The sequence below is a fragment of the Rhinatrema bivittatum genome, chromosome 1 (assembly GCF_901001135.1).
Source record: "Rhinatrema bivittatum chromosome 1, aRhiBiv1.1, whole genome shotgun sequence".
NCBI lineage: Eukaryota > Metazoa > Chordata > Amphibia > Gymnophiona > Rhinatrematidae > Rhinatrema > Rhinatrema bivittatum.
This window is the reverse complement of record NC_042615.1, coordinates 193,878,017-193,899,424: the sequence shown is the minus strand read 5'-3', so window position 1 is coordinate 193,899,424 and position 21,408 is coordinate 193,878,017. Positions and strand designations below refer to the sequence as shown.

The 21,408-nt window shown below is 45.5% G+C and overlaps 2 protein-coding genes across 3 annotated transcripts in view; one reads left to right on the top strand and one right to left on the bottom strand.

Annotated features, from left to right (window-relative positions):
* NCAPG (non-SMC condensin I complex subunit G) overlaps positions 1 to 21,408 on the top strand; it is a 455,902-nt gene that overhangs the window by 247,056 nt on the left and 187,438 nt on the right. The gene's annotated exons all lie outside the window — the stretch shown is intronic.
* On the bottom strand, positions 1,296 to 4,206 carry LOC115084967 (zinc finger MYM-type protein 1-like). Its single transcript, XM_029590451.1, has 2 exons — positions 1,875 to 4,206; positions 1,296 to 1,350 (listed from the first exon to the last, which is right to left on the bottom strand). The coding sequence occupies exon 1, from the start codon at positions 3,500 to 3,502 to the stop codon at positions 2,093 to 2,095; it is 1,410 nt and encodes a 469-aa protein (XP_029446311.1). The 5' UTR covers positions 3,503 to 4,206; the 3' UTR covers positions 1,296 to 1,350; positions 1,875 to 2,092.

Sequence of the window (21,408 nt, the reverse complement as noted above, 5' to 3'; positions counted from 1 at the left end):
ACTTTCACTCTCGCCTCTCTGGCCCATTGACTGCAGTCTCGACAACACTCAACTGCATGTCACTTTCTGATCTTACTGGGTCATACGGCCTCCTCTGTGCATGTCACTCCCATTGCCCGCCTGGCCATGAAAGTAATGCAGTGGACTCTAAAATCTCAGTGGATTCAGTCTTCTCAGCCAATGTCCACCATTGTCCACATCACCAACCAACTCCGCTTATCGCTGGCTTGGTGGATAAACCAATCCAATCTGCTTCAAGGCCTTCCATTTCAGGCTGTAGAACCTCAAATAACCTTGACAACAGATGCCTCCAGCCTCGGCTGGGGTGCACATGTTGCAAACATGCAAACTCAGGGCATTTGCTCTCCAGAGGAAGCCAAACACCAAATAAATTTCCTGGAGCTTCGTGCAATCAGATATGCTCTCAGGGCTTTTTAGGATCACCTTTCCAACCTGGTCATCCTGATTCAGACAGACAACCAGGTGGCCATGTGGTACATCAACAAGCAAGGGGGAATGGGCTCCTACCTCCTGTCAGGAAGCTGCACAGATATGGGCAGAAGCCCTTTCCCACTCTATGTACCTCAGGGCCACCTACTTGCTAGGAGTGGACAATGTGTTGGCAGACAAGCTGAGTCGCACTTTTCAACCGCACGAGTGGTCCCTCAACCCCACTGTAGCAGACTCAATATTCCAACGTTGGGGTTACCCTCACATAGACCTCTTTGCGTCAATTCACAACCACAAATTAGGGAACTTCTGCTCTCTCACTCGCAGCCAACACTTTCAGCCAAGAGATGCTTTCTCCCTCTCGTGGGCCAGCGGTCTCCTTTATGTGTACCCTCCACTTCCACTCATTTCAAAGACTCTCGTGTAGTTGCGAAGGGACAAGGGACTAATGATTCTCATAGCCCCTCATTGGCCACGCCAGGTCTGGTTTCCAATTCTCCACGACCTATCAGTGCACCGGCACATTCCTCTGGGGAAGGACCCGCTTCTGATCACTCAGAACAATGGCTGCCTTCGTCACCCCAACCTCCAGGTTCTCTCCCTGACTGCCTGGATGTTGAAAGGTTAATACTTCAACCTCTTAACCTTTCAGAGCCAGTTTCCCGTGTCCTAGTAGCTTCACGAAAGCCTTCCACAAGGCAGTCTTATCGTTACAAATGGAACAGGTTTGCTGTATGGTGTACTTCCATGTCCATCGATCCCTTCACTTGTTCCACACCAAAGGTTTTGGACTACCTCTGGCACCTGTCAGTCAGGTCTCCAAACTTCTATAAGGTTACATGTCAGCAGGGCCGCCATCAGGAATTTTGAGGCCCCATACAGCCAAAATGTCTGGGCCCCCTTCGAACTTTTCTTTAAACTTTTGCATTAACAAAAACAATTTTAAGCCTGCCATTGTGACAGGTGGACTTTTTTGGCGGATTAATAATAAGTCATTTGCTTAAATCTTTTGGTGAAGTATGTTTATTACATACAATAGTGCAAATATGGTATCAAAAAGTAATGCACAGTGAATAGTAAACATATAAAAAACGTTTAACAGACAAGATATAACAAATTTAAATAACATGATAAAGTGCCACTGCTGAGGATGCCATTTCTGTCATATACTTAGCTTCAGTAAAGAGATTCTTATATCTACATGTGTCTGAGGCAACCTCTCAGTTTTTGACCGATGTTTTAATAACGCAGAAAATTCTTTCAAGTCACATCAACATAAAACGTATAAATTAACAATCAGAACAGTGCAAATTGTCTTACAAATAAAACAACAAATATTATTATGTCCTCAACAACATTAAAAGCAGCAATAAGATGACACCAATATAAGTGTGTGGTCACAAGAATGCCAATAAATAAGTCACAAGCATTCAGTGGATAAAGTATATGCAACAATGTTTATACCTATGTGTAAACTCCACCATAGGTGTAAAAAAATAAAAACAAGTCAACAAACTCAAATCACTTAGATAAATGCACAGTATCTGAGAAATCCAGTGGGTTCTATCCAATAAAGCAGTTCAGTGTGAGTACTGAATTGTGTCCATCTCGACTCATAGTGGAAATAACAGCAAATTCAGGTTTATGAAGCAATCAGTCTTCTTACTTTCTGATTTGCAAAATCTTTAATTAAGTCTTTGTAACTGAGTTGTCTGGCAAGCTCATGCTCAATAGAGAGAATTGCCAGGCCGTTTAGACGTTGTTCACTCATTGTAGAACGCAGATAGTTCTTGATTGATGAAAGTTTGCTAAATGCCCTCTCTCCTTCCGCCACTGAAAGTGGGAGGGTGGTGAAAATCCGAAGAGCAATACACACCTCTCCGAATATTCCTTGAAGCTCTAGTTTGTAGATTGAGTTAAGCAAATCTAAGGGACCCATGTCTTCTGGAAATGTAGCTTCGTACACTTTCCGAAGATGTTGCAGCTCACTGAGTAAAGATGATGTAAAATCTTCAGGGTATGCTGAGATCAATTCCTCAGTCGATGCCATTAGATCTTCTTCACTCATTGTTCTCACTTTTAAGATTGGAGAAAATAGCTTGCAGACTTCCTCCATAGACTGGAAGCGTTGATGAAGGTCAGAAATTATTGTGTCCATTGCCACAAGGAAGACATTAGCTTTAAAATGATCTTCAGGATCTATTGCATCATGATGCCTTGACTTTATTTGCCGCAATTGTTGAGGGTTCAGTAGTTCCTTGGGAATCTCCATGCAATCTGCCACAGCTTTAGCTTCAGAAAGTAAAACAGGCCACTTTTCTCGAAGCAGTTTCATCTCTTCAGAGAGAGCTTTAATGTTAGCGACACCAATTTCCATAGAAATAGACCTTGATTGAAGTATTTTGTTTCTCTCCTCGAAGCTGGTAAGCACTTTTACCCAGAATGTTGCTAAAACCACTGCCCGAAAGGATAAAAAATAGTCATATAGACCTTGGGCATCTGAATGCGCATCATTTGTGAGTTTTCTGGATGCAAGAACTTTTTCCAGAGCCTTTAAAATGCTTGGCAGATTCTGCGCAATTGGACGTACAGCCTCTATTCTTGAACTCCACCGAGTGTCACTTAAACCATGCAGGGACCTTCCAACTTCTTCAATCAATGTGTTCCATCTTGCAGGGCTGCTACTGAACAGAACATATAACCTGTTAACACTTCCAAAAAAGGTCTTCATTTCAGGGCAGCTTGCGGCTGCATGCACTCCCACAAGGTTTAAAGAATGTGCAGCACAGGGACAAAAAATAGCTGTTGGGTATGTCTCCTGGATTTTGGCTCTTACACCTTTAATTCTGCCAGACATGTTGGCACCATTGTCATATCCCTGTCCTCTGCAGTCTTTAAGGTCAATGGCATGTTCATTCAACCTAAACATGATCATGTCTGCAATTTCTTTTCCAGTCTTCTGAAAAAAAATCAAAAAATTCAATGAATCTTTCCCGAATGTTCCATTTTCCGTCTTGGGGCTTTCTGTAAACGTATCGTAAAACGATTGCATTCTGTTCCGTATGTGAAGAATCAGGTGTAGAATCACATATTATTGAAAAGTATATTGCTTCTTTCCTTTCTGACAATATAGAATTCAGGACATGTTTTCCACAAATATTAATGAATTCGTTTTGTGTGGCCCAAGACAGATAATGAGCTGAAAGTTTCTTTCCCTTTTCCTGACTAGCTTTGACTTTTTCCAAATGCTCTCTCAGTAAATTATCATATCTTGCCAAGATTTCCAAAGTTCCCAAAAAATTGCCATTATGGATTTCTCCAATTCTTTGAGAACTTCTTCTGAACGCCATGTTTCTTGAAGCCAGATGCAATGTGACATCCAGAAGTCTTTCTAAAAGAGCTATAAACTTATCGGCTTCCTTCGACAAATTTCTTTGAATCTCATAGTCAACACCATGACCACCTATAGAATTTTGAAGTGTTCTCCACCTCCAGTAGTTCCTTCTGTGCTGTGAAGAGTGTTCATGCTCTGGCAACTTTATGTACAACCGATGCCACTTGTGCTTCGATGGATCAAAACCATCCTTCCTACTAAGCATGCTTCCTGTTTTACATATAGAGTCATTAGTAAATGCCATGCAAGTTACACAATACAGTACTTTATTGCTTGGACTCCATCTCAGCCAATCTCTTAAAATCTTCTCACGTCCATTTGATGACTTGGCATATAGAAGAAAATCACTGAAAGAACGAGTGTCAGCATCTCTAGGTAGTGATTGTGCCATATTCTTTAATTGCTCGACATTGAAAAGTCCAGAAAGGACAATCTTCTCTCTTTCTTTGTCTTTGAGGACATCTGGCCATAGTGCTGGGTCTTTCCAGTCAATTTCTTCCTCGTGTGACTGTTCTATTGAAGTTGTGTTTAGGGCAACATCGTCATTCTCAGGGTAGGAACTTGCATTTGTGCAGGAAGGTGTTTCTTCTTCCACCTCTGTACAAACACGGGATGTCACAATTTGGTCTGAAGACGAATCTTCATCTATAATGACAGGTCTTTTCGGTGACGAGGTGCAGGACCGTGTGTCTGCATCGTCTTCTGATACTGCACATGGTGACATACTACACAATGTTTCAGCCTCTTCTTCTATCACTGAAGAAATGCTCACAGGTGCAGCTACCTGACAGGATGAAGTAGTCGGCTCAACTGTTTCATGAGAAGCTTCTGTTTGCATTTCCTGAACTTCATCTCCCCTGTCACTTTGTGGCTTTTGAAAGTACTGTTGTATGAGTTTTTTTTTCTTCAACTTTTCCTCTTCTTCTTTACGCTCTCTTTTCTGCTTCCGTTTTTGAGAGCCAGATTTGTGATGGTACATTCTTTGGGGTTATCAGAATTTACTAGAGACAAATAGAAAAGAGAAAAAAAGTGCTTCTCGCACATAAAAAACTGTCTTACTATGCTTTGGGCCTTCCCGATCATACACATTATGTGCTTGATTACGGAAGCCGAAAATGCAATGTAAACCCTCCCTCATGTGGCCATTCATTCAGCGGTTGACTTGTTAGGCCTAGTTCACACTAATAAATAGATAATGCACCAGCCCCCCAGTAATAAATAGATAATGCACCAGACGTCCCCCCAGTAATAAATAGATAATGCACCGGCAAAACAAACTTGTTACTTACCCTTTGCGTTCCGGGGACTCCGCGGCTCCTCGGCCTCCAGCTAGCAAGCAGACAGCGACGGCCCGCGCGCTTTGCCGGCGCATACTGTCTGACGCGGCGGTGACGTCACAGCCGCGTCAGACAGTGAACGCTGGCAGGACAGAGCGCGCGGACGAGTCTCTGTCTGTGGTGCTCTGTAAATCAATGCTATGTGTGTCTAAAAGACACGCATAGCATTGATTCTCTCCCTTCTCTGGGGCCCGCACCCAGGGCCGGCTCCAGGTTTCAGTAGGCCCCTGGGCGACAGACTGTCGGAGAGAGCCTCAGTGGGTCTCTTTGCCATGAACTAATACATCCCCCAAGCGCACCTGCCGCCTGGCGGCTGCGGGCCCCCATATGTGGCAGTAGATCCTGGGGCCCCATACTGCAGGCCCAAGAATACTGCCCTGATGGCGGCCCTGCATGTCAGTGCGGTAGCCGCCTTCCATAAAGGTGTCAGGGATGTAACTATTTCAGTACACAACCCCTTGTAACACGCTTTTTGAAGGGCTTGCTCCACCATAAACCTCCGCTGCGCCCTCCGGCCCCTTCTTGGGACCTCAGCTTGGTTTTGGGATGGCTCATGAAACCACCGTTTGAGCCTCTCCAATCCTGTGATCTCCGCCATCTCACCTGGAAGTTGATTTTTCTTTTGGTGATCACATCTGCTCGCAGAGTTAGAGAGTTACAGGCCCTAGTCACCTACCCGCCTTTCACTAAACGTCTGCATGATAGGGTAGTACTCCGCACTCTCCCTAAGTTTTTGCCTAAGGTAGTATCGGAGTTTCATATCAATCAATCCATTATCCGTTAAAACTCCATACATCTAACAGACCAATGAGAGAAATATCCAAGGAACGCTACAAGCCCCGCCAACCAAAGCCACGCGACTCATCGCATCTAGGGGCCGAGCATTTTCGACAGCAGGCCCAGCTATCTGGAACAACCTCCCTGCAGAACTCAGGCTGGAACCTTGCCTTCTAACTTTTAAGAAAAAACTCAAAACGTGGCTGTTCCGCCAAGCCTTCCCAGAACCCTGGGACACACATTAGGCGGTATCTATTCACGAACTATGGAACCTCCCCTCCTCTGATTACCTGGACGGCATGGATACCGACTCTAACATGTGGACTAACTCTAGTCTGGAATTTGTTATGTTATGTTATGTCTCCCTCTAACTTAACTTAATCTTTTTCTTCCAGCTACCTAAGCTTCCAAGTTCACGGTCCTCGTTTAATGTAACTTTGTTTTCCTTTACCTTAGTTATTTACCCCTGTTCAATGTAAACCGACCTGATATGGTATTTAACCATGAAGGTCGGTATAGAAAAATGTTAGATAAATAAATAAATTATACTACCCACCTTCTTTCCCAGGCCCCACTGAAACCCAGGAGAACGTGCTCTGCATACCCTTGACTGTAAATGCGCTCTAGCATTTTATCTAGACCCTACAGCTGCCCACAGGAAATGCACTCAATTGTTTCCTTCGATCCCATCAAATTGGGCAAATCTGTGGGTAAGCAGACTCTCTCCTCCTGGTTAGCGGACTGTATTTCCTTTTGTTTCCAACAGGTAGGCATTCTGCTTCAAAACAGTGTTAAAGCACACTCTGTCAGGGCCATGGCAACATCAGTAGTGCACCTACGCTCTGTGCCGCTTGCTGACATCTGTAAGGCTGCTACCTGGAGTTCTCTCCCCTTCTTCGCAGCCCATTATTGTTTAGACAATGCTGGCAGACAAGATTCCATCTTCGGCCAGTCTGTGCTACGCAACTTATTTGCGAACTGAGGTACCAACATCCTTCCACCAACCCGGTAGGATTCAGGATGCCCTTTACGAAATTCCAACCCAGTTCTTGTGCCTGTTGCACATCTTTGGGTACACTTGGTGCATTGCTCGGGCATCCTCAGCTCAGTTCTCACCCATATGTGAAGACTACCATCCTGCTTGTCCTGTGAGAAAGCAGAGTTGCTTACCTGTAGCATGTGTTCTCACAGGACAGCAGGATGGTAGTCCTCACGAAACCTGCCCGCCACCCTGCGGATTTGGGTTCATTAACGTTTTATTTTATTTTTCGCATGTACTTTTTACTATGAGACAAGATTTGAAGGACCCCTTCTGGCTGCAGGGTTGGTGCTATACTGGGCATGCCCAGTAGATGCCAGTCAAAGTTCTAGAAACTTTGACAAAAGTGTTCCGTGATTGGGCTCCATCCTTATGATGTCACCCATATGTGAGGACTAACATCCTGCTGTCCTGTAAGAACACCTGTTTACAGGTAATCAACTCTGCTTTCCCTGATTTGGGTGGTTGATCAGTTCACAAAACTTTGCAGTGTGTCAGACATGCATGCTATTCAAAAACCATGGTAGATCTGTAAAACACTCCTGGTCTTTGAGGGAACCTAAATTACTGGTCTGCATTAATTTCTAACTACATTGATGGCTGCTGACGTGACAGTAATTTGGGATCCCTGATGATTTGCCAAGGATTGCTATCCCCTGTAAATCTGCAAGACAATCAGGATTGCCATCACTTGCCAGCAGCTGGTATATATGAGAGGTACAAGAACAGACATGGTAGGTCATTAATAAGCAAAGATAACTCTGGATTCACTATGGTTTAATGTTCCTTAATAACCATATGCTCAAAAATTAACTACTAATATATATGTTGTCAATTTTTCCTCCTATCAAGTAAAGCAGTTGCAAGGCAGTAAATCCTGCTGCTGCAGTTAGTACTTAAAAGTATGATAAGTGACAGTTGTACACAAAAGGCAACTGCAGTACTTATTGAAAGTTATAGACAATAGGAGTCATTTTGATATCCATATATCTCTGAAGGGGATAAATTTCAAAACTTGATATCTAACACCAAATTATGCTGCTTTGGTAAAAAAAAATTCACTTCAGAGTCCATCTGTTTCCTTGAGATAATTTATTTATTTATTTATTTATTTATTTATTTATTTATTTATTTAGCTTTTTTTTATATACCGAGGGTATAGCAGAGTTGCCTTCACTCCGGTTTACATACAGAACAACGTGTTACATAGAACGATGTTTGAAATTTAAAAATATCAAAAATTAACAATAATGAGCAAAAACATTACAAGGAGAATGAGTATAACAGGATAACACAGGGTGGAAACCCTGAGTAGGTGAACAGAGATATCTGGGAACATTGAAAACAGAGGACATCTGCATCATGAAACAGGGAGATTGATTGAAGGAGATATTGAAAGATAGCATGCTATGTTAATAAACTATAAGTTCATTGAGTGCAGTCTTTAAAAGATTGGCTGAGTAGCCAGGATTTTAGGTCTTTTTTGAAGGATTTTAAGTTTTCTTGATTAGTGAGGAAATGAGGTAATGAATTCCAAAATTTTGGGCCAATAATGGAAAGGGCTCTGTTTCTGGTGGAGGATAATTTGGCCTGTGGGAGAGAGGGAATCACTAGTTGGATTTTACTAGTCGTTCTTGTTGTTCGTTGAGAGCAATGTAAGTGAATGATGTCATCAAAGGTGGAGTAATCGGCTTTGTATATTGCATTGTGAAGAATAGAGAGGACTTTGAATTCTACTCTTTTTTCAATAGGGAGCCACTGTAATTGATTGAGAACAGGTGAGATGTGATCGGCTTTTCTTTTACCTGTTAGTACTCTGGCTGCAGCATTCTGAAGGAGCTTGTAGGGGTCTCAAAGAAGATTTAGGAAGGCCAATCAAAAGGGAGTTGCAGTAATCCAGACTGGAAAATAAGAGGGCTTGTAGGACGGTTTTGAAATCGTGGGGGTGAAGCAGAGGTTTTAGATGTTTTAATAATTGAAGTTTGTAGAAGCCTTCTTTTATTTTTGTAGCGATGTGTTTTTTGTAGTTTAGCTCAATGTCTAACCAAAATCCCAAGTCTTTAACGCTCTCTTTAAGATGGACGAGGGTCTTATCAAAGTGGAAGGGTGGAATTGTTTTATGATCAGGATTTTTTTTTGGCAATTAGGATACATTCAGTTTTGCTGGTATTTAGACATAGTTTAAGATGAATTAGCATGTTTCTGATTGTGTCTAGGTGTGAAGCTGCTTTAGACATAGCATCTTCTATTGAGGAGGAAATTGGAATGAGGAATTGTATATCATAGGCATACATGTAATACGTTATGTCGAGTCTAGATAGGAGATGGCAAAGAGGGGTAAGGTAAATGTTGAATAGGATGGGTGAAAGTGCTGATCCTTGTGGCACACCTGTTTCGAGGGGGATGGGGTTCGATGAGCAATTGTTGTGAGAAACTTTGAAGTGTCTATTATTGAGGAAGGATGTAAAGCAACTAAGAGTCTTGCCAGCTAGTCCAATGGATTCTAGACATGAGATAAGAATTTTATGATCCACTGTGTCGAAGGCTGCAGAGAGGTCTAAAAGAATCAGAAGGTATCCTTTTTTATTGTCAAGTCCTCTTAGGATGGTATTGGAGAGGTTAAGTAGGAGGGTTTCAGTGCTGTGGTTTTTTCTGAAGCCGAATTGGGAGGGAAAGAGAATTTTGTTATCGTCTAGATGTTCGTTGAGTTGTTTCAAAGCTGCCTTCTCTATCATTTTGGCGAAAAAGGGTAGGTTGGAGATTGGGCGGTAGTTGTTTAGGTCGTCTGGGTTGAGGTTTTTTTTCTTTAATAAGGGTGTGATGGTGGCAATTTTTAACTTGGGATGCAGCTCACCTTCCTCGAGCGACTTGTTGATGATTGCTGAAATTGTTGGAGCTAAAGGATAAGCAATTTCTTTAAGTGCTCGGGTGGGAATGGTGTCAAGTTCGTGTCGTGCAGGGTTGATTTTCTTCAGCATTTTTTCTGTTTCTATGATGGAGATAGGTCTGAAATCAAGCCAAGGAGGGATGTTAATTGTTGATGATTGAAAATTGAAGCTTGAAGTGGAGTTAAAGGTATCTGTTATTTTGGAGATTTTGTCCTTAAAGAAGAAGGCTAAATCTTGGCTTAGGTTTTTATTGGTGATAGTTGCGTTAGAGGTGGAGATATCAGAAATGAGGTTATTTACAAAGTTGAACAAGGATTTGGGTTTGTTAGAGGAATTAATAATTTTAAAGCCGTAGTAGTTCCGTTTTGTGTTTTGGATTGATTTTTTGTAGGCCGCTAATTGTGTACGGTATTTTTGTTGTGTAGCAGGTAGCTTATTTTTTTGCCATTCTTTCTCTGTTTTCCTGAGAGCTGATTTCATGGGTGGTGTTAAACCAGGGGTTTTGAATTTCGTTTTTGTTCTTTAGACGTTTGATCTTCTCCGGGTTAATGATGTTAGCGGTTGTTTCAGTGATTGCTGACCAGGAATGGATAGCGTTGTTTATGTTTGATAAATCTAGATTCGCTAGTTGAAGTCCGAGCTCTTGAAGGAGAAGATTCGTTTGAAAAGGAGGACGGAATTTGAAGGATTTTTTTGTAGAATTATTATTTGTTGTGGTGTTGTAGTTTGTTTGAGATTTGCAAAGTAAGAGATGGTGGTCAGACCATGGAACTGGGTTGTGAGAAATGGAAGTGTTCATGAAGAAGTTATTGGTGAAAATCAGGTCAAGTGTGTGACCTGCTTTGTGAGTAGGGTTGTTCACCTGAAGGATGAAGTTTAAACTTGACAGCATGTCTAGTAGGGTTTCGCAGCTTGGAGAACAGGGGTTGGCATCTGTATGGAGGTTGAAGTCTCCAAGGATGATAGAAGGTTTTTTTGTGTTGATGTTTGAAATAAGAAATTCAATGAGCGGAGAGATGTTGCTGTCTAGCAGTTTGGGTGGGCAATATACAAGGCAGATTTGCAGATATTGGGAGTCGAAGAGAGTAACTTCAAATTGTTTTGGGAGGTTATGTGGGATTATTTTCATTGAAAACTGTTTTCTTATAATGAGTAGCAGGCCTCCTCCTCTTTTGTAATTACGGGGAATTGAAAAGGTATCATAGTCATTGTGGGTAAGGTGGTTCAGAATTACTTGGTCGGTGTTTTTTAACCAGGATTCGGTTATGGCAAAGAAGTCAGGATTGTTTTCTTGTAGTATGTCGGAAATTAACATGTGTTTCTTGGACAAGGACTGAGTGTTGATGAGAAGGAAGGTGAGACAAAGTAAGTTTTTGTTGTTTTTCAATAGGGGGATGTTTATAAGGTGGCTGTGTCTGTTTTGTAGATGAGGGTTGTTGAATGTCACCATCTTTGATTAGGTGAGGGAGTGGAAGAGAGGAAAACGGGTGAAGAGTACAGGAAGTTGAAAGAGACTGAAGGGTCCGATTGATGGATGCTGAAGGTTGAGTGCGGTCCGAGTGATGGATGCTGGAGGTTGAGTGCGGTCCGAGTGATGGATGGAAGAGGTTGAGTGCAGTCCGAGTGATGGATGGTGGAGGTTGAGTGCGGTCCGAGTGATGGATGCTGGAGGTTTGTTTAGAGGTTTCTGGAAGAGGAGTGAGACTCAGAGAGGGTCCCTGGTCAAAAGGAGAGCAGGTACATTCCGTTTGTAATCGATAGATTCTCAGCCGAAGGAGGGGGTGACTGAAGGTTGAGATCAGGAGATGATTTTCCTTCTTATTTATTTATTTATTTATTTATTTATTTTATTTTATTTTATTTTCTACTTCTTGAGACTCAGAGGCTGCACGAAGGGGCGCACAAAGGGGCCAGCCCCTTTGGCGCGCGGCGCCTGCAGGGACTTAAATTTAAATCTCCCTCTCCGCTCCTAATTGGATGTCCCCTGGGTGGTGGGCGGGTCCCAGAGCCGTGTGGATGGGCGGCGCGGCTGGCAGGAGGCGCGATCGGTGGCTGGGCTCGCCGGGGGAAGGGGAGACAAGGATGCCTTACCCCGACGGGTCTGGGCGCCGATCGCGCAGGTTTTCACTCCCTCGGAGCACAGCAGCAACGGCGGCAGTAGCGTCAACGGAGGTCCGGGGCAATCTGACGCGGCGCCTGCAGGGACTTAAATTTAAACCTCCCTCTCCGCTCCTAATTGGATGTCCCCTGGGTGGTGGGCGGGTCCCAGAGCCGCGTGGATGGGCGGCGCGGCTGGCAGGAGGCGCGATCGGTGGCTGGGCTCGCCGGGGGAAGGGGAGACAAGGAGGCCTTACCCCGACGGGTCTGGGCGCCGATCGCGCAGGCCTTCACTCCCTCGGAGCACAGCAGCAACGGCGGCAGTAGCGTCAACGGAGGTCCGGGGCAATCTGACGCGGCGCCTGCAGGGACTTAAATTTAAACCTCCATCTCCGCTCCTAATTTTATTTATTTATTTATTTAACACTTTTTTATACCGACCTTCATAGTAAATAAACCATATCGGATCGGTTTACATAAAACAAGGGTATAACAGAAGCAATAAATAAAAGTAATTAACAAGAAAAGAGAATAAGATAAAGTTACATTTAACAAGGAGTAAAAAACTTGGGAAGCTTAAGAGCTGGAAGGAAGTTAAAGGCCAAAAAATAATTAAAGAAGCATAGTCCAAAAGGAATTTGGATTAATGCAAAAGATGCTTTATTCAGTAAGTGCCAGAGTTCTTCGTTTGAATGGATGTAGGACTTTAATCTTCTACGTCCAAGTGAGGAAAAAGAAGACTAAGGGTTGTCAGGAGGATCATCGAAGGCTTGGTGGAATAGCCACGTCTTAAGTTTTTTTCTGAACGTAGTGAGACAGGGTTCTAGTCGGTGGCTTGAAGGAATGTTGTTCCAAATAGAAGGACCTGCTATTGAAAAAGCTCGGTCTTTGGTCGAGGAAAGGCGTGAGGCGTTAGTTGGGGGGTAATTCAAAGTACCTTTATGATTATCTCTAATTGGCCTATTGGAGGAATGAAGTTTGAAGGGTATTTCAAGGCTGAGATGGAGTTGGTGATGGATGGATTTATGTATTAGGGTAATTGCTTTGTAAAGGATTCTGAAATTTACCGGTAGCCAATGTAGGTTTCTGAGGATGGGTGAGATGTGATTTCCGCGGCTGGTGTTGGTCAGTAATCTCGCTGCAGCATTTTGAATCATCTGAAGCGGTTTAATGGTCGATTTGGGTAGGCCAAGGAGGAGGGCACTGCAATAGTCAATCTTGGAGAATAACAACGCCTGGAGTACTGTTCTGAAATCTTTGAAAAAAAGAAGTGGCTTGAGTCGTTTCAGAACCTGGAGTCTGTAAAAACAGTCTTTGGATGTAGTATTAACCATTTTCTTAAGGTTTAGTCTATTATCGAGAATTACTCCTAGATCTCTCACCTGCTTATGAGTGATGAATGTGTTGTGAGGGAATGGTATGGGAATATTTTCTTCATTTGCTGAGATGAGGAGGAGCTCCGTCTTTGAAGAGTTAAAGACCAGATTTAATCTATTGAGGAGGTTAGTGATAGATATAAGGCAGTTATTCCAGTGGGAAAGTGCTTTTGAAATAGATTCTGTAATAGGAATAAGAATCTGTACATCGTCTGCATACAGATAATGAATTAAATTAAGGTCAGATAGCAATTGGCAAAGGGGTAGGAGGTAAATATTAAAAAGGGTTGGGGAAAGGGAAGATCCTTGTGGAACTCCTAAATTGGATTTTGTTAATGGCGATTCTTTGTTGTTGATTTTAACTTTAAAGGATCTATTGTAGAGGAAAGATTTGAACCAACTATGGGCAGATCCTGAGATACCAATGTCTGTTAGGCGATCCAGAAGAATGGAGTGGTTGACGGTGTCAAACGCCACGGAGATGTCTAACAGGATTAATAAAAAGGAGTAGCCTTTGTCAAGACCCATTATAATATGATCTGTAAGTGAGATAAGGAGGGTTTCCGTGCTGCGTGCTTTGCGGAAGCCATATTGTGAGGGGTGTAGGATATTTTTATCTTCCAGGTATTCTGAAAGCTGGGTGTTTACCAGCTTTTCTGTTATTTTGGCTAAAAATGGCAAATTAGAGATGGGTCTGAAATTGGTAGGTACATTAGGGTCTACATTGTGTTTCTTGAGAAGGGGTTTGAGTGACGCAGTTTTTAGGCTGTCAGGGTAACTTCCTTGGGTTAAAAAGCAATTTATGATACTTGTTAAAGGTTTTGCGATCGTATTTGGAATGAGAAGCAGGAGATTTGAAGGAATATTATCTGCAGGATGGCTAGATGGTTTTTGTCTTTTTAGAAGGGATTCAATCTCTTTAACAGAAATTGATTTGAAGCTTTCAAGTTTGGCTCCCTTGCTTGATTGAGGATTCTTGTCTGAGGTAAGAGGTAGAGTATTTGGTGGAAGAAGGGCGAGCGTATTCAGGATCTTTTGTTGAAAGAATAAAGCAAGTTCATTAGCCTTAGATAGAGCTTGTTCGTCTGGGATAGGTGGAGGAGTTGATTTTGTGATTTGAGTGACGTATGCAAATAGGGCTTGGGCATCGTATTGAAAATGATGAATTTTGTTGGCGTAGAATTCTCTTTTTGTTAGTAGAATAGAGGTCCTATAATGATGTAGAAAGCCTTTGTATTTAGACAAGGTAGTTGAGTTGGGTGTTTTTCGCCAAATATTTTCTCTGTGGCGTAGCTCCTGTTTCATCTGTTTTAGTTTAGGGGTAAACCAGGGTTGATTACCTTTTTTTGTAGGATTGATTGTTTTAGAGACTGTTGGACACCATTTGTTAGCAACTGTTTCAGTGATCTTGTGCCAGGAAGTTAGGGCTGAGTCAGGGTTCGAAAGGTCTAGATTCGTGAGTTCCTTAGACAGCTGATCACTAAGTATTTCCGATGGGCAAGGTTTTCTGAATTGAATAGTAGAAAGGAGATGAGAAGTGAGTCTGTTTATTTATGGAAAAGGAGGATTCTATCAAGAAATGGTCTGACCAGGGGATTGGTGTCCAATTGGATGTCCCCTGGGTTGTGGGCGGGTCCCAGAGCCGCGTGGATGGGCGGTGCGGCTGGCAGGAGGCGCGATCGGTGGCTGGGCTCGCCGGGGGAAGGGGAGACAAGGAGGCCTTACCCCGACGGGTCTGGGCGCCGATCGCGCAGGCCTTCACTCCCTCGGAGCACAGCAGCAACGGCGGCAGTAGCGTCAACGGAGGTCCGGGGCAATCTCAGGGACTTCAGGGACGCTCAGCGGTGACTCGAGTAGTACGGTTTCTACATTCCCTGGGATGGGTAGTGAACTTCTCCAAGAGCTCCCTCATGCCCTCGCAACGCTTGGATTTTTTGGGGGCGACCTTCGACACCCGGCTGGGCAAAGTTTTTCTGCGCCAGGACAAGGCTCAATCCTTGCGAGATCACACACGACGGTTCTCTGCGTTACCAGAGCCCACCTCTTGGGACTACCTGCAACTCCTGGGAGTGATGGGGTCCACCATCGACCTTGTACCTTGGGCTTTCGCGCACCTCAGGACCTTACAGTGGGCGCTCCTCTCCCGCTGAAAACCAGTATCGCAGGACTACCAGATGATTCTCCCGCTCCCGCGGAATGCCAGGGTCAGTCTGGGCTGGTGGTTGGATCCGTCGAACCTGGCCCGTGGCGTGTCCCTCGATCTGCCAAATTGGGTGTTGGTGACCACCGACGCCAGTCTAGCAGGCTGGGGTGCAGTCTGCGATCGAAGCGCCACGCAGGGGACGTGGTCCACGGTGGAGGCGAAGTGGTCAATCAACCGTCTGGAAACCAGAGCGGTCCGGCTAGCTCTGCGACATTTCCTCCCGCTTCTTCGGAACCGGGAGGTCAGAATCCTTTCGGACAACGCTACCACCGTGGCCTACATCAACCGACAAGGAGGCCCGCGCAGCCCGCAGGTCGCGCTCGAGGCGGCGCTGCTGATGCAATGGGCGGAGCGTCATCTCGTCCGGCTAGCAGCCTCGCACATCGCTGGGGTGGACAACGTCCAGGCGGACTTCCTCAGTCAACTGCTAGACCCAGGAGAGAGGTCTCTCTCCGACAAAGCGATGCAACTTCTCGTCCATCGGTGGGGGGCCCCCCACTTAGATCTGATGGCGTCCGCTCTCAACGCCAAGGCTCCACGCTTCTTCAGTCGCCGGAGAGAGTGCGGCGCGGAGGGAGTGGATGCCCTGGTCCTCCCGTGGCCGCCACATCTTCTGCTCTACGCCTTTCCTCCGTGGCCCCTGGTGGGCAGGATGCTCCGCAGAATAGAAAGCCATCAGGGGACCGTGGTTTTCGTCGCCCCGGAATGGCCCAGACGACCCTGGTTTGCGGACCTGCTACAGCTGGTGATCGACGGGCCAATCAGGCTGGGGCACCTCCCCAGCTCCTACATCAGGGCCCGGTATTTTTCGAGCAGGCAGAACTCTTCTGTCTTGCGGCCTGGCTTTTGAGAGGCGCCACCTCCGGCGTCGGGGCTACCCGGAGGCGGTAGTATCCACACTATTGCGGGCACGAAAGACATCGACATCGGCGGCCTATGTTCGCGTCTGGAAAGTGTTCGAGCTGTGGTGTACCAGCCAGGCCACGAGACCCGCTAAGGCTTCTGTGCCTCAGATCCTTCAGTTTCTACAGGCGGGGGTGGAAAAAGGGCTCACCTATAATTCACTACGGGTTCAGGTGGCCGCACTTGGTTCGCTATTGAGCTATGGAGGCTCTCTTCTACAGCATTCTGACATTGCTCGTTTTCTCAAGGGTGTCAAGCATATGCGTCCTCCGTTACGGGACCCTTGTCCCTCCTGGAGTCTTAACCTTGTGCTTCGCTCCCTGTCGGGACCACCGTTCGAGCCGCTGCGCAGCGCAACGATAAAGGATCTCACTCTCAAGACTGTGTTTCTTGTGGCCATCTGTTCCGCTCGACGCATCTCGGAGCTGCAGGCTCTGTCGTGTAGAGAGCCCTATCTCCGTTTCTCCGACTCTGGAGTTTCGCTTCGCACCGTTCCTTCCTTTCTTCCGAAGGTGGTTTCGGCATTCCATGTGAACCAGACAGTGGAGTTGCCGTCCTTCTCTTCCTCAGAGCCGAAGTCTCTCCGTCTCCTGGATGTAAAGCGCACTTTGCGTCTCTATCTGGAGGCTACAAACGAGTTCCGGACCTCTGACCGTCTCTTCGTACTCTGGTCTGGCCCTAAGAAGGGGTCTCAGGCTTCGAAGACTACCATTGCCAGATGGCTGAAGGCCGGCATTGCTGCTTCCTACATTGGGGCGGGTCGGACTCCCCCACCCGGAATCGTAGCGCATTCTACACATTCTCAGGCGGCGTCCTGGGCGGAGTCTCGCTCGGTATTCTCGCAAGAAATTTGTAGAGCAGCCACCTGGAAATCGTTTACACACGTTCTCGAGACACTATCGTCTGCACCTCGCCTCTTCGATCTCTGGACACTTTGGCGAGCAGGTTCTCCGAGCAGGCCTCGCAGGACCCCACCCGATTTAGGGAAGCTTGGGTACATCCCACTGTCTGAACTGATCCAGGTACGTACAGGGAAAGAAAATTATTACTTACCTGCTAATTTTCGTTCCTGTAGTACCATGGATCAGTCCAGACGCCCACCGCGTTTGGGTTCTTGATCCTGCTCTGCTCTGCGTTACTTCTTGCTCGCAGTGTTCTGTGTCTTCACAGTCGTTTCTTTTCACTGTTTTTCACAGCTCCCTACAAGTTGGTAGGATGTTTGCGGTTTACTTGTTGCGGTTACAATTGTTTTCATTATCTGTTTCCACAAACTTGATCCTTCGGGGGTTTCTACTCGGGCTTTGATATACTCGATACTGAACTCCTGCAGAGGGGGTAGTAGTATATATGGATACGCCCCCTCAAAGCTTGTGCTGACTCCATCTGCTGGATTGGGGACAGACGTGATTATGGAATTAATCATTATATAACACTGATTTAATTGGCATGCCTTGCTGCTCTAGAAAAGACCTCACATAGTCATGGTCTGTAAGAATGCATATTCAGTCTTAAATCATAATGTAGGCTTGATTGACACAACCATGATTGCTCACCCAGCATACCTGCACTAATTATTTATTTACTCTTTATGCTTTCCCATGATTTCTAGGTATATAGGTATATGCTCAGCTTTGACATACGAAAATTCATTATAAATCTTATGAATGAAATTATAGTGTCACCAGTCCATTTTTGAAATTACAAGTACCAACAATCAGAGGACACTAAATTTTCTCATGTACACAAATGTCCGGTATAGCTAAATAGGTTATCCCATATGTTGGTGATAGCCTTATATTTATTAATACCGTTTTTAATTTGTTCACGGCTTCTGAAGAACACACAGAAAAAATCTTAGTCCTTGAGGAAGACCGGATAGTCGAAACACTGTCAGTGTCGGGCTGACTGCTCCACTCTCACTACAACAGAAGGCTTGCATAAGAGAAGATGATTTCCTCTTAATTATAAGTTAAGTAAATGACAACTGATAGAGATGGAGACCTTGTTAGAGAGAGCTTTAACAATGCTTTGGCAAAGGACAACTATTAATGAGAATAAAATATTGCATTAAAAATTGAAAAAATCAAAAAATTGAACAAATTAGAAACGGTATTAATAAATATAAGGCTATCACCAACATATGGGATAACCTATTTAGCTATACCAGACATTTGTGTACATGAGAAAATTTAGTGTCCTCTGATTGGTACTTGGGATAAGATTACGAGAGGACCAGTCGGGCTTTGTAAGTTTTGGGTGTGACACCATTTTTGAAATTAGACAAATGTTTGCATTCATAAACTATGTGCATACTATGGACACACAGTAATAGAAACAAGGTTAAATTAATACAAGTTTGAAATTTGTGGGCAGTATGATTTAAAGCTTTGACAATTAGTTTTACTACTTGCAAGTTTTAAACTTATTCCAATTCAATCCTTTTTTTGTCTATTTTATTGAAACTTTTTACTTGTTTCATTTTCCTTATCTTTATTGTTATGGTACTTGTAATATGAAACTGGTAATTTAATTTGTTCAGTACAGAAAGTTATACTTTATTGTGTTGTAATTACTGTACCATGTTCCCTGTACGTACCAGGATCAGTCCAGACTGCTGGGTTATGCCTCCCCTCCAGCAGATGGAGTCAGAGAGAAAACTGAAAGCACCTCCTAGATATACTGGTGTGCCACCTGCCATCCTTCAGTATTTCCTCTGACTCCAGCAGATTGAGAGACATAACCTGCAGTCCTGTCTATCCTGACACAAAAGCTTTTTCAGGTGTCATTTATTAATTTCTTGACTTGTACTGTCTAGATCGATTAGTTATTTCTCTGTTTAGTTTAAAAAAAAAAAAAAAAAAAAAAAAGTGGGACTGTTTTAGTTTCTTGTTGTTTCCCTGTTTTCAGCGCAGCGTGCTATTCTTATACAGGCAGGCTGAGAGAGCTTTGCTCTCCTTTATTTTCCCGGTTGGTGTCCCTTTGGTCAGGGGGAAAGTCTACCGGTGGTCCGGTCACCCTCCCCCGTCTGTTCCTGCTTTATTCCAGGGGTTTTTTTCCTCCTGAAGAGGGCTTCTGTTTTTAAAAAATAAAATAAATAAATAAACTAAAGGCTGTTTTAAATTCAGCGTGAGGACCCGTAAGTCCTGTTGGTGACAGGCTGCGGTCCCTTGTAGCCCTAGCCTGCCGCGCGGACCAGGGACTCCGGAGGGGGTGAGGTCTCTTCACCCGGCGATTTTTTTTTCCCCTTGCTGTTTTTTGGCGCGAATCCCTGCTCCCAACCAGATACTCACGGTTCTGCCGTAGGATGCCACGAGCTTCGGCCTGCACGGCCTGTGGCAAGGCGGGGGCGCGACTCTCCAGGGAGGGTCTCTGCTCCCATTGCATTCCCGGGGGCGAGGGACCCTCCCGGGGGCCGAGCGCTGCCCGCAGCGCAGCTTTTCGTCCCTCTTCAGTGCGATCAGGGAGCCTGGCAGCCGCGCGGTCATCAGCCCCGCCCCCCCATGTTAGGGAGCCGGCGGCCATTTTGACCATTCGGCAGCCTGCTGATTCGGCATCGGAGGAGAAGGATTTTTCTCATATCTCTCCTCCTGCCTTGAGCCCATGCAGTGGATCCGAATTGGTCGCTCCTCGAGCCCCTCCCCCCCGGGACCAGCCCACGGGGGGCTCCAAAAGGAAAGTGCCCTTTTCTTCAAAATTTGTCTTATTGATGCACCAGGCATTTTTAGACGCGGAGGCAGGTTGGGAGCCGGATGAACCCCCTCCCCCTAAGGTTCCCAGAGTCTCTCCTGAGCGGGGCAGAATCTCTCCTGAGCGGGGCAGGTCTGGGCCTAGGGACAACGCGGGGGGTTCAGATCCCACCAGACTTTATTCATTCGGTGGCAAGGGGGGTCCGGTAGCTCCGGATCTCACTCAGGGGTCTCCGGATGGCACAGGATCGCCGGATGGTACGGGGACAGAGGTATCTGATGCTCCGGGGGCGCTCGAGGGCGATGACCCCCAGATCCTGCGCCTGTTTAGCAAGGATGAGCTTAACTTTTTAATCCTTCATGTTTTGAAGGAATTAGAGATCCCAGCGCCACAGCAGGACACTGACACTTCCACGGGGGACATAGCTATGGCAGGTTTAAGGGCTCCCCCACAGTCTTTTCCCTTACATGCCAAGGTTTTACAGTTAGTTTCCAAAGAATGGGAGGTGCCGGAGGCATCACTGAGAGTCAGCAGGGCCATGAATAAATTATATCCCCTGCCTGCAGATTCTTTGGATATTCTTAAGGTCCCTGCCGTGGATTCTGCAGTGATGGCTGTAGTTAAGCACACTACCATACCTGTCACAGGAGGGGTAGCTTTGAAAGATCTCCAAGACAGAAAGTTAGAAGTGCTGTTAAAGCGCATCTTTGAGATAGCGGCATTGGGGGTCCGAGCAGCGGCATGTAGCAGTATGGTTCAGCGCGCTTACCACACAGGAACTACCACCAGCTGAGGCTGAGCAGGCTAACTGCGTGGAGGCAGCGGTTGCTTACACGGCGGATGCCTTGTATGATTTGTTGCGAACCTCGGCCCGCACTATGTCATCGGCGGTCGCTGCTCGGCGTTTACTCTGGCTTAGGCGTTGGTCGGCTGATGCCTCGTCTAAATCGCGCCTCGCATCTTTTCCCTTCAAGGGGAAGTTGCTGTTTGGGGAGGAGCTAGATCAGCTTATCAAAGACTTGGGGGAGAACAAAGTGTATAAGTTACCGGAGGACAAGCCCCGTTCGTTTCGCTCTTTTGGGAATGTACGATCCCGCTTTCGGGGACAACGCCGGTTCCGTATGGGAAGGGGGGCTCCTTTCCCACAGAAACAGCAGGTTCCCAGGTCTCAGCCTTGGTCTCCTTCCTTTCGAGGCAGGCGGCCACAGCGTCTGGGATCCTCGCAGAACCTGTCCACCGGCAAGCCTTCGCAATGAA